Raw genomic sequence first — 13,494 nt, 5'->3', positions numbered from 1 at the left:
AGATACGAGCAAGATCTCAATTTTTGGTTAATGTGAAGTGGCCAAAGGGGACCTCATGTGGAGTGGGCAAGGGGGCCCACGTGGAGTGGTCAAGGGGATACACGTGTAGTGCCAAGGGGATACACGTGTAGTGGCCAAGGAGACCCATAAAGGATGTTGTGGAGACAGCATATGGCTATTGTGATATTTACGGTGTTTAAATGTACCCCAACGTTGAGTTCATTGGCATCCGTCATTCACATTCATATCCGGTTTCGTATCAACCTGAGGTGATTAAGCAAAAATAATGAAGCAAAATCAATGTTAAACGAAACATTGCCAGACTTTTCGTATGTATTATTCTCAGTTGGAACAGTGTAGGACAATTCGTTTCAAAAAGGGTGGAACGCTAAAGGTCAAAATGAACAAAGCAACTTTGCGTGCCTGTTATGACAATATAAATTAAGACAATAATGTTGATGGTGACATAGTGCCGTCTACTCGGCAGTCGAACTGAACTTAAATATTGAGAATTTTAACAACTCCCTGAAATGAGCAGTTAGGATGAAGGTAGACAAACATTACCAGCTGGCAAAATAGAAGCAAAACAATTACAATCAATTCTTACATTCATAACACATCGAATCGCGTGTGTTAAGAATCCACCGTTTAACATTTACGAAAATTATGGGTACATGGGACACCTACAGCCACGACGGGCAGCTTTAATCACAAAAGAGAAAAACAAAATGATGTAATCTTGATCCAGCACTGCGAGTCACAGAATCGCGAGCGTAGGAGATGAATGGGTGCCACGGTGGTGAGATGTTAACTACCTTGCCTGGTATGCAGAAGGTCGTGGGTTTGATCCCGACCATGACACCTGTATACTTGGAGTTTGCATGTCTCTCCCCGTAGTTGCATGGATTTTTCTCTGGGTCCTCCGGTTTTTCCCTCCAAGTTTAGAATGAACATGAGTTTAGAGTATTTGACGGCTATAATAATTCCACGTGACAAGCCACTTCGTTGAGCTATCATTTATGGCCAGGTCGCTTCTGAAAAATAGCTATCTATAGCTCAGTGGGCTTTACCTGGTCAAATAAAAAATATGTTCCGTTTAGTTTAAGAATTCTACACACCAACATCACTCTACGAAGCACTCCCGTCGTCCCCCTCGCCAACGACTGCCTCGGGGCTCGCACAACCAGCAGCGTTGAGCCAGCAAGGGGGGCCCTCACTGTACGGGTATTTCCCCCCCCCACCGGCAATTTGGCTGAGCTGGAGCCAAAAACCAAACAATGATTCGCCGGTGTCACGAGACATCGGAATCTGGCTCGGGGCCAAGCAAGGGGGTCGGGGGTCGTGGGGGGGGCGGAGTTGATCACTTTCGTCAAACGTTGCGTCGGTACACTCGAACGCATGACGACGCACGGCGACGATGCACGCAACGACCGCACGGCTCAGCTTCCGCGGTCGAAAAATAACACCGGCGCCTCCCGAACCGCTCCATGGCAGGGGCCCTGGCGCGGTTCGGTTGTGCGGTGGGAAAAAGAGGTTCCAGTTTCGTCCGGATTGTAAGATTTTCAGAAAGTGAGACGCAAACCCACACTTGTGCTCGGTGTCAGAAAAGTTACTTTACAATCCAGAGAATATGGTGATGCTGCTCCAGCAGCAGTTGAAGCAGCTATGGCTCTGACACCTGTAGGACAACAACCAGATGACGGTTCCGAACCCGACACGCCACGTCACATCTTGTCAGCTGTCGCCGCCGCCTCCTCCTCATCATCATCGTCGTCCTCCTTGGAGTCGAGCTCGTTAAGATACTTGTGACACTTCTCCATCAGCACCTTGATTGCCTCGCACACGAGCACGCTGGGCGGCAGGGCCCCCGTCGACTCCACTGAGACTGCGGGGTTGGTGGAGTGGGGGACACACACACGCACCACGACAAGCGGCATTACGTCACAATGACCAAAATCTATCTGGCTGGAAGTTTTTTCCACAGCGGCGTAAATCCAAGTGTGGTTCTTCTGGAGTTAGGCTGCGTGTTGAGCATATCTTCTCTCAAGCTTTTGCCACACACTACTGCAGGGCATCTTCAGGGAGATGCAGATACCTGGAGGCCAGGAGAGAATCCTCACTTCCCGACTCCTGAAGTTGCCCACAAGGAGTGCGTTCTGGCGAAAGCTCGAGAGAAGAATTGCTCGTCACGTGGCCTAACCCACGTGGCCGCATTTGGAACAGAAACCAAGTCCACCGTACGCATGGATTCTGTGATGCTTTGAAACGCGCTTGTCTTTGTAAGCGTGTAATTCGCAGTGATAGAATAACGGGGGAGGGTCTTGCGGTGCTGGGAACTCACAGATGAAATGATTCCTGATCCGGCACAGCTGCACCAAATCCTTCAGATCCTGCGCACGACACACACAAGTGACGCGTTAAGTGAAAAACGCGTCAAGCGAAAACATTTCCTTATAAATAATGTAAGGATATTTGGCGAGATACGATGTACGCACGCACATTAAGATGGTGGGACAAATAACTGAGGGCACACCGCCGCAATACTGTATTATTCCGCGTACCATATCACTCCACTCAGCCATGCAGCTCAACAAAGTAGTTCGTCGTCGACCACTCAGAAACCGTGTTATAACGGGCGCCTTCCGCGTTATAACGGTGCGTGTTCCACGTTGTGCTAAAAGATTTCGCTAATGTAAGAGCTGCGTTAGAGCGAAACCACAGCATGCGAACACCACGTGTTAAGTGAGGACTTGCCGTACACAGAACTTTTTCTCGGCGAGCCTTACTATTGTTGCTATACATCCGTCTAGTGAAACTAAACTGGTCTAATTTCCGTCCAGTGAAGGGCGTGCTTGCAGACGGGGTGAACCCCATGATCGGAGAGACAACAAGGCCACGAAACAGCAACAAATACAACAGCAAATGCACATGTACAGCGTTTTTGTTGATCCAATGTTGGATGAGTGGAGGTGAAGGACCCAGCACCGGGTCAGGCAATACTTGCCAACGATTCTCAAATGCAACCACTCGAGCATCATGGGGTGGTGGAAGGGGAGACCACAAGGGTGGACACCGCTGGGGTGGTGGGAGGGGAGACCACAAGGGTGGACACCGCTGGGGTGGCGCTCTCACCTCATGCCTCAGCACCTCTCGGCTGCACGTGTCAAGCCGGGCATTCAGAACCTTGGCCACCTTCTCTCCTGCGCACGCAGCACGTATACACACGAGACAAAGATCCCCTGTATAGCCTCAACGAACTGTTGGGGCAAGTGCTGTTAGCAAACACCCATGAAGGCCGGTACAACACACGAGGGGGTGGGTGGCCAACACCACGCCCGGCCGCCTTTGTCTCCCCAGTGGAAATGTTTAGACACCCCACCAAGGTTATCGTTTAAGACCAAGCCGACCTAGGGGAGGCTCGGGACCGGTTGAGATATTCGTCAGCAATGTTGGCCGCGAGCTGTATTCTCGACGGTGCACAGGGGCAGGGAACATCGGGGCGAGGGAAAGGGGGCGACTCGCTGCGTCGTACCGTCCACCTCCTCCACGCCAATCACCCCCTCAGAGAAGCAGCTCTGCAGCTTATGCGCCAGTGCCCCGACAACAGGCGCCAAGAGCCGGATCTCCGGCAGCAGTCGGTAGCTCGCCGTGGCCACGGGGGAGAACTTGGCGTGGTCCCGGCCTGCGGTGCGGGATCGCCAACGGAGAGGTATTCAAAATCACGATCAAGAATCCAGCTGCCACCAGACACCCTCACCCAGACATTCCTACCAGAGGTCGCAAACGGGTTTTGATTCCTTACCCGTACCCGGCCGCACTAGGGTCGCAAACAGGTACCCGTACCCGTACCCGGCCGGGTATGGGTACCCGTACCCGTACCCGGCCGGGTATGGGTACCCGAACGCTACCCGTACCCTACCCGAAATGAGTGACAAACGGTTACTCACCGGTGACTCACAGCCTACCCGTACCCGTACCCGGCCGCACCAGGGTCGCAAACGGGTACCCGTACCCGGCCGGGTACGGGTAGCCGGGTATCGGGTAGGGTACGGGTATTGGGTACCCGGTTGCGACCTCTGATTCCTACCTCACATCCCTTCAAGGTTATGGCAACTTTCTCCTCTACGGCATTCCCGCATCCCTCACCTCACCGCGTCCCTCACCTCTAAACTCAATGTCCAAAATGCTGCTGGTGTCAGGCTCTTCACCTGCATCACCCAAATTCACCAATCATAATATTTTAGTACATTTGGTATCTGTGTAGGTTCTTACTCTTTTTACCGATCTTAGTTGTGGAATTAACGCAAACATTTTTACGAGTCATAGAATAAATTTCGATTTAAAGCGTTCGTGACTGCAGGGATTCATCTTCTTGGTTCTTTCGGTAAAGTCACGTAGAAGGGAAATAATAAATAATAAAAATAAAACGTAATAAAATACAATTCTCACGACGTTTCGGCCACAACACAAGCAGCCGTCCTCAGGTGAAGAACAGGTCTGTCGGAAAGACAGCGTCTGTCTTTCCGTTTCGGCCACAACGAAAGCAGCCGTCCTCAGGTGAAGAAACGTCGTGAGAATTGTATTTTATTATGTTTTATTTGTATTATTTTATTATTTCCCTTCTACGTGACTTTACCGAAAGAACCAAGAAGATGAGTCATAGAATATCCACCACCACCACAACCATCACCACCTATGCTGTAATTTGATAAAATCAGGCAGTCAACAAAATAACTGATCAGTGATATATGAGAGAAAATTGCCGAGGCATTGCCTGTGTAACGGGTTCCGGAGACACTTGTAGAGGTAACTTCTTTATTACAATCCAACAGCACTCCAACATTCCAACTCTCCAACAGTCCAGATACTCTGTTACCGCCTAGGTACACAGCCTAGATACTCTACTCTGGCTACGCTCTGGAACTCGCCCTCACAAGGTCGTAGAGTCGGGAGTTCCAGAGTCCCACCACTGGCTCTCACAACATCCCAGGGTCCTCTGATGGCTGCCTCCCGTCGTCCAGGGAGCTCCCCTTTTATGCCTAGTCTCCAACGAGGGGTGGGGCCGTGTGCGCCCCCAGATATCCCACAGAGCACACACAGCCCCCCCCTTGGTGGCGCTAAGCGGCTTAAGCGCCTGGGCCGCCCGGGAACCCAACGCCTGGCGCCAAGAGGCTTAAGCGTCTGACCCGCCTGGGAACCCAGCCCTGGCGCAAAGAGGCCCAAGCGCCTGGCCCGCCCAGGGTCCCAGAGCCCCCAGCAGCCCCTCCCTTCTTATGTCACTACACCTGTACGGCGTCTTTGCTCAAGTATGGTCGTGTGGAACCTCAATCGAGGTCTATGATATCGATTCTATTCATTGTCGATCCGACTGCAATGTTAAAATGTCTGTTTTTATTCACTAATCACAAAACAATTGCGGGTTAATCACTGCATCCATTCCATGGTGGCGAGATGTTATCTACCTCGCCTGGTATACAGGAGGTTGTGGGTTCGATCCTGAGCCCGATGCCAGTATATTTGGAGTTTTTATGTGCTCCATGTGGTCACGTGGATTTTTGTCTGGGTTCTTCGGTTTTCCCCTCCACATTTAGAAACATGCGTTTGAAAGTATTTTTCTGTTAGAAATTTCCACTTTGTTGAGCTATCATTTGTGGCCAGGTTGGTTCTGGTAATAGCTATATAGCTCAGTGGGCCTTACCAGGTAAAATAAAAATATTAAATTAGTTTTTCAGTGCCAAGCGATCCATGGATCAAGTGATCCCGTTGGCCAGTATTGCGTCGTTTGAACCGCCTACTTTTTGCGATTGGCTAATATCTGCACGATCGGCGATTCCGCCACAGTGCATCTTGATCGCGCTGCAGCGTCTCACCGATGCCCTTGACGCAGTGCACCATGATGTCGATCTCGTGCCCCGGCCGCAGCAGAGCGATGAGGATGTCGTCGTCCACGGGCCGGATGGAGCCCTCGGCGTACACGTCCGCCTGGCTTCCCAGCGGCACCCAGCGCAAGTGCCGCGAATAGACTGCGGGGGCAGCGTAAGATGAGGACGAAGAGAACGAAGAGGTGGGGGTGAATGTTGGAGGGGGGGGGGGTCAGACGGGAAAAGTTCGTCGTACAGGCACGGATATCACAGAACACAACATCGTGTGCACTATACACACACAGGCGAGGCCCGGGACCGGTTCAGATAATCGTCACCGGTGTTGACAGTGAGCGGGAATTGAGCTCGGGTCGTTGTTTCATCGCGCAATGCGCTAACCGCTGCACTACCGCTCTCCACACACGCACACACTCCTTCACCATCCTAGCCGCCCAACCACCTCCGTGGAGGACCTGTTCTCCACACACACTCTACACAACCACACATAACACACACACACACACACCCGCCGTCCCCACCACCCGTGGAGGCGCCGCCACACCTTTGTGGTTGATGTAGAGCTCGTTGGGGTCGGAGGAGTCTTTGGGAACCTTGGGGTTCCTGCTGCACTTCACCTTGAGCTGGAACTTCACCGTATCGATGTCCGTACCCTCCTCGTCACCTGCGCAGGCGCCAGCACGGTTGCCCATCATGTAACGGCCAAGCCAACGGTTACACATTGCCGAATTGCACTTTCGCCAAATTCAGTGAAACGCTAAATTTAATTAAATTGGAGAATGTACTTTAATCGACTAATTAAGTTGACTGTGCCATATGTGCATGGTGCGGTGGTACCTGTTAATGCAACTACTACTGCTACTATGCCTATTGCTGCTACTATGAAGATTATAACTATTATTACCAATGCTATTACTAGAACTGCTGCCTTTGCTATTAATACTGCTGCTACTACTGCTACTACAACTATGATCATTGCTGCTACTACTGGTGTTAATTTTACTACTGCTACTACGACTGCTGCTATTACTATTGCTACTACTGCTATTATTACCACTGCTACTATTGTTGTTTCTGCTACTGCTACTATAACTACCATTACAAAAACTACGACTACTCTACTACGACTACTGCTGCTGCCGCTTGTTACCCGGGTTGCGGAACTCAAAGAGCCGGGGGTCTGCGTGGATGGGGATGAGGCCCAGGCGGTGGGCGAGGATCTCGTCCTGGATGATGGACGTGTTGTTGTAGATGAACACCTTCTCCACCGCCATCGTCGGCACCTGTAGCGGCACGCAGAGGCAATGAGCCGCGCTCACTCACACCACCGTATATAACCTAAACAGATATTTTGGGGCAAGTGCTGTCAACGAGCACCTATGAAGGCCAGCACGGTACACGAGGGTGTGGGTGGCCATCAGCACGCCCGAGGGCCTTTGTCTCCCAAGTGATGATGCTTACACATCGCACCAGGTATTAATTTGAGGCGGAGTCCGCCTAGGGAAGGCCCAGGACTGATTCATATAATCGAAACTGGTGTTGGCCATGAGCGAGAAATCGAACTCGGATCCCTGGCTCATCGTGCAGTGTGATAATCACTGCGCAACATATTCACACATTCACACATACACACACAAAAAGACCAAGATCCGCCGTATAACCTGAACAGACTGTTGGGGCAAGAGATGTTTGCTAGCACCTATGAAGGCCAGCACAGAACACGAGGGGTTGGGTGGCCAGCACCATGCCCAGCTGAATTTGTCTGCCCAGTGGCGATGATTTTACACACCGCACCAGGCCAAGCGAGCCTAAGCGAGGCCTAGGACGACCACATTTTTTACACTACCGGGACTTTCCCAGCTATTGGGGCGCCATGGTGGCGAAATGTTAACTACCTCGCCTGGTATACAGGTCATGGGTTCAATCCCGACCATGACGCTTGTATATTTAAAGTTTGCATGTTTTCCCTGTGGTCGAGTGGATTTTTTTCTGGGTCCTCCGATTTTTCCCCTCCACATTTGGAATCAACATTACACGTTCAGAGTTATTTGACTGCTATAAATTTCCAAGCGGTAAGCCACTTGATTGAGCTGTCATTTGTGATAGCCAGGTCGCTTCTGAAAAACAAGCTATACAGCTCAGTGGGCCTTAACTGACTTTACTTTGTACAGCCAGAGGGGTTACCCCCCCCCTCTACCCCCTTCTTTCCCTAGTGGCCTGTGTTCACGGGGAGCACCCCAGAAGTGGGTCCCAGATCGCCGGTTGCTCTCTGGACGAGTGTCTGTGCGCCGCACCTCGGCGAGCAAGATCCTGCGGAAGGCGTTGGCGATGGCCGCGTCGACCCCGACCATGTCGAACTCCATCTCCATGTCCTCCATGCGCACCACGTCGATGCGGAAGTTCTGCGGCAGCGCAGCGGTTTGCATCAGGGATGTACGGCGAGGCGCGGCGCGGCCCTGCAACGGCTCGCTCGCCCCACTGCTGGCGGAAGGAGCCTCCCACTAGAGCAGTGGTTCTTAACCTGAGTTCGATCGAACCCCTGGGGTTCGGTGAGTCAGTCTCAGGGGTTCGGCGGAGGTTAAGACACACACCCGACTCATATGATTGTGCACCAGTAAAACATGTACCTATGTTTTGAATTTGAAAAAATCATATTTTATTTTTCCAATTAAGAAGGGTTCGGTGAATGCGCATATGAAACTGGTGGGGTTCGGTACCTCCAAAAAGGTTAAGAACCACTGCACTAGAGGGAGCTCTAGGGGCTACAGCTGAGAGTTTAATTTGGTAAGTTGGTCGCATGCAAAACTGAATCGTTTATATGTGGCTGTCTAAAACCAGTTGCGAGCAGTTGGAGGGAGCTCTAGAGTCCCCTGTACAGGACATTTTGGCCTACTCTTCCACACTGACCAGATGTTTTTTGAAGATGATTATGGATGTAAACATGGCTTAATTTTAGCTGGATCTGAGATGCGATATCAATCAATTATGGTGATGTGTGTTCTTGCCTTATATAATATCTTGTTACGAGCAACTCTTGCCCACTACAGTAATTTGTTTCTTGCTGTGGTTGTCCCACCTGATGACGGAAGCTTGTGTTGCTTCCGAAACGTCGTGATTTATTTTATTTGTTATTATTTTTAATTTTATTTTATACCTACGTGACTTTACCGAAAGAACTAAAGAGTATGGAACATTGCAGTCACGAAAACTTAAGATCTAAACTGATGTGTGGTAGGTTTGTATTAAAGTAACTTGTGTTTTATTTTTTGATAGTGCCATCCATGCAAAATGCATCTCAAAATCCTGTTGAATTTGTAAGGCAGCCAGAACTGGTGCCAACGGTTGCCCAAGCTCTGTGGTCCTATATTTTGATGCTTGGACAACTCCATTGTCGAGCATATAAGAGGGAGGAAACCCACAGAATCAAAAGATAACCCAATCGTGTAAGGCGGAGTTGGTATCACTCAAATCCTGTACAGATGGGAAAACGTGAAAATCATTCCACTCGCTTTTAATGCCATACCCTGCCAAGCCAGGGCTACAAATCGACAAAGTACTCTTCACTCACCTGTTCGAACTTCTCCTGGTTCCACGTGTCATCGTAGCCCGCGTAGTTGCCGGGGAAGTCCGTCGAATGAACCTGCGGTGGAAACACAGCGACAGGTTCAGAGGTCGCCAAGGGGTCAAGATGAGCCGGCAGAGCAGGGTCAGCGGAGCAAGGTCACCGTTTTTGGACTGGGTTCAAGGGTCTACGGCTGAGAGTTTAATTGCATAAGTTGGTTACATCCAAACTGAATCGCTTATACGTGGCTGTCTGAAACCAGTTGGGAGCAGTTGGACAACCAGATGGTTATCACAGCAGACAGGCTTGACTTTGAAGTCTATCTGATTTTCAGCAACATTTCATCGCGTGTTAGTCATTTGCCAACTATGATATGTTGTTACAATCCTGAATGTAATTTTTATTTCCTTTTTGCGCAACTATTCGTTCAGATGCAGACAACGCAGTTGCAAGTGATTAAGGCTGAACGATTTATTTCGGTAATGGCGCACTCAGCTGTGCACCTAACTTTAAGGAGTAACAAGGCTAAGCCAAGATCAGGATTTTGAAATACTAACTAGCAATTAGTACTAACTAATTTTCAAGTACTAACTAGCATGAACATTGGTCACCAAATATTTTTTTTATTTTAAATAAAACCTCAACACATTCGTAAATAACACTGTGGCCTTATTGGGGACGTTGTCGTTCACAGCACATTCATGTTTTTGTTATGTGCCTGTGCACCACTGCCGATGCAATATCACCAAATAATTTGTTAACTTTACCACTTGCTAAAAACCTTCAAAATATTATATGAAAACAATTCCTGCCAGGATTTATTTACATTTACAGATGGAGTGATGAGAGCTCAGCTCACGTTGTGTGTGTGTGGGTACGAGACGGATCGTGCCATCGCTGGACGGTGCGGGATTGCAACAGGGTGGGGGAGGCCTTCTTGAAGCAGTGGATAGACCATGGCTCATGATCTTTATGAAAGACAGAGGAGGATCAAAGCAGGGGGTCGCGCCTCCAGACATCAATCACCGCCCACATATCGCACATCATCCCAGCATTGACTGCGGCTACCAGCATGTATTCACTGTATGTTGAACTTCTTTCACGCCGTACGTAGCCAACCCTGCTAATCGGATGTGCGGGAAAGCATCAGTGCGAGACGACAATTTAAAGATAAATTGAGATAAAGCACGAGATAGCATAGACACACAAGAGATAATCGGGGATAATCACAAGGGATCTCATTCCCAATGGCCCCAACCAGAAACCTTCACTACCACCATTACCTCCACCACATCTTTCACCTCTTCCACCACCACCTCCAACAACAAAAATGCACCACCATCGTCCACCTCCCCATTACTAATACCATCTACACCATCACCACCACGGCACCACATCTTCCACTACCCAACCACGCACACCATCACCCACATCCACCACCATCACCAACATCCACCACCATCACCTCCTACATCATCATGACCACCACTTCATTCACCACCACCACCAGTACACCACCATCACGTACACCACCTAAACTAACACAGAGATAGCTCTGTAAAGCCTTCACATAATGTTTGGGCAAGTGGTGTTAGCGAGCACCTATGATGGCTGGCACATATTTTGCTGTCTTTTCTTGGATTTTCTGTTTGCACTTAGTCACATATTCACTTTAAGATGTTTTTTTGTTCATGTTTTTGTTTTTTGTTTGTTGCGGTTGCACCCGATTCAAGAGCCCAATGGCTCACAGGGCTATACCAAATAAATAAACTTGAAACTTGAACAGTACACGAGGGTGGTGGATGTCCAGCACAACCATCACCACCACCAACCACCACCACATCGTCCACCATTCCGCGGTGTTGATCCTCGACTAAAAGACTCACGTTGGTCACGCCGTGTTCGCTGAGGAGGACTCGTTCGCGCATCTCCGTCACCCTCTCGGCCGTGGTCGCCATGGCTCCGTGACCCCCGGGAGATTCGAGACTCTGCGGCTCCGCGAGGGGACTGCGACCGCAGGGCGCTCAGGCGATGCCGAGGCTCTCGGTGGGGCCTCGCGGTGCGCGGGATTGGATTTGGTAGCGCAAACACGCTACGGGCGTGCCGGAGCCACGTGCGCGCGACCCTCCACGTGCTCGGCCTAATGCGTGATATGAAATGTAATGGGGGTTTGTGAGGGTCGTAATCGGAAATCTAGCATCTGGTGAGGGTGGAGAGCGCTCCTGCTCCGGCTGGGGATAGGGCAGAGGTTTTTTACCTCTAGACTGAACAGAGGGTTGACTTCTTAATCAAGAATACGGTGATACTAAATAATAATTCGGGTCGTGTCGATAATATCTAATAATAATTTTCATCATATCTATCTGTATCATATTTATCCTATATATGTCTCTCCGTGTAGAGAGTATTTACACATCCATCAACCATACCTCTTTGTGGGAACAAAGCAATGTGTTTAAAACCATACCGGGAAATCCTCTACTTACGAACACTCGACTTACGAACTTTCAGAGATACGAGCGAATCAGGTCCGCATGTCCAGTTCCCTGTTCAGACCGAGAGTCGTAAGTTCAATCGCCGCGCAATAGATGGAGGTGGTGGCATCTACATCTGCAGAACACGAAGAACCAGTGGCATCTACAGAACATGAAGATCAGTGACATCTACATCTGCAGAACGTGAAGAACCAGTGACATCTACATCTACAGAACATGAAGAACCAGTGGCATCTACATCTACAGAACATGAGAACCAGTGACATCTACATCTGCAGAACGTGAAGAACCAGTGGCATCTACATCTGCAGAACATGAAGAACCAGTGGCATATATAGAACATGAAGAACCAGTGACATCTACATCTGCAGAACGTGAAGAACCAGTGGCATCTACATCTACAGAACGTGAAGAACCAGTGCCCATCTACATCTGCAGAACATGAAGAACCAGTGACATCTACATCTGCAGAACGTGAAGAACCGGTGGCATCTGCAGAACATGAAGAACCAGTGGCATCTACATCTGCAGAACATGAAGAACCAGTGGCATCTACATGAGATTATACAACTTTAAAAGCCATTCCCCGTGTTTACAGTACATGCCGTACGTGTTTGGAATCGACAGGAGTAAAGTTGGACTTCAGAACAGTCATCTGTAACCTAACTCGTTCGTAAGTAGAGAAGTGCCTGTACTTTGTTTTGTATGTGGAGGAATAGATCCGTGAAGGAGACGAATTGAATGAGTATTTGTTTTGTCTCTTAGTGGGAAAAGCATTGTCAGCTCAGAAGGTGTTACGTCTTGATAAGTAAACACAAAACTCAACATATCAATCAATAACACCGCGTGGCCTGATACAATAAAAAAACGTATAATTGGCGACGTTCGGCCAATGGCCCTTCATATAAATGGCCCTCTAAATAAATAAGCATTTCAGATTATAGGATATTAGACAGAACTGGGGGGAGGCGATGGCCTCTATAAAATCAGTTAATACCTCATTGGGCTTTACCTGGTATGATACAAAAAACACATTTGTTTAGTTGTATTCGTATATGTTCAAGTGATTTTGTTTACCTTCCTAATACTTTACACTTCCTTTCGTGCTTTGTTGCACTGTTTTTTACGATTTGTCGCACGCCCCGACTGGACATCTGTGAAGCAGCTTTGTAGCTCATCGGATTCCTCCGGTATCAATACATATTCTGATCTATGGGGCCGTCCATAAATGACGTCACGCACCTAGGGGGGGGGGGGTCAGACATTTGTGACGATGTGTGACGAGGGGGGGGGTGATAAATGTGACGTCACATCAAAATGCGCAACTTTATATAAATAGACAACACGTTCTACTTGATTAAATAGACGCTTTAATAAATGTTTCTCCTACAACATCAGAGTGCAGCGCCACATTAAATACGCACTACAATGACAATAGTTTCAAGCGATATGAAGCATGTTTTATTTCCAAAAAGAAATATGGTTTTGGGGGGGGGGGGCAGAGCTTTGTGACGTCATATTTGAAGGGGGGTCTGACTTTTTGTGACGCCGCGTGACG

General features: G+C 49.1%; 1 protein-coding gene across 4 annotated transcripts; it reads right to left on the bottom strand.

Moving 5' to 3' along the window:
* Positions 1-361: 361 nt before the first annotated feature.
* On the bottom strand, positions 362-11,584 carry POLR1C (RNA polymerase I and III subunit C). Of its 4 annotated transcripts, none has more exons than XM_078868395.1 (11): positions 11,328-11,417; positions 10,301-10,409; positions 9,448-9,519; positions 8,174-8,281; positions 7,030-7,162; positions 6,424-6,543; positions 5,871-6,023; positions 3,533-3,682; positions 3,133-3,200; positions 2,373-2,390; positions 362-1,854 (listed from the first exon to the last, which is right to left on the bottom strand). In XM_078868395.1, the coding sequence occupies exons 2-11, from the start codon at positions 10,397-10,399 to the stop codon at positions 1,795-1,797; spliced, it is 981 nt and encodes a 326-aa protein (XP_078724521.1). In that variant the 5' UTR covers positions 10,400-10,409; positions 11,328-11,417; the 3' UTR covers positions 362-1,794. The 4 variants fall into 4 exon arrangements, with proteins under 4 accessions (XP_078724521.1, XP_078724519.1, XP_078724517.1 ...); XM_078868393.1 differs by having other exon boundaries at positions 364-1,879; positions 2,342-2,390; XM_078868391.1 differs by having other exon boundaries at positions 365-1,885; positions 2,342-2,390.
* Between the last annotated feature and the right edge of the window lie 1,910 nt (positions 11,585-13,494).

This window comes from Lampetra fluviatilis, chromosome 25 (assembly GCF_964198595.1).
Source record: "Lampetra fluviatilis chromosome 25, kcLamFluv1.1, whole genome shotgun sequence".
NCBI lineage: Eukaryota > Metazoa > Chordata > Hyperoartia > Petromyzontiformes > Petromyzontidae > Lampetra > Lampetra fluviatilis.
This window is presented reverse-complemented; position numbering and strand designations above follow the sequence as displayed.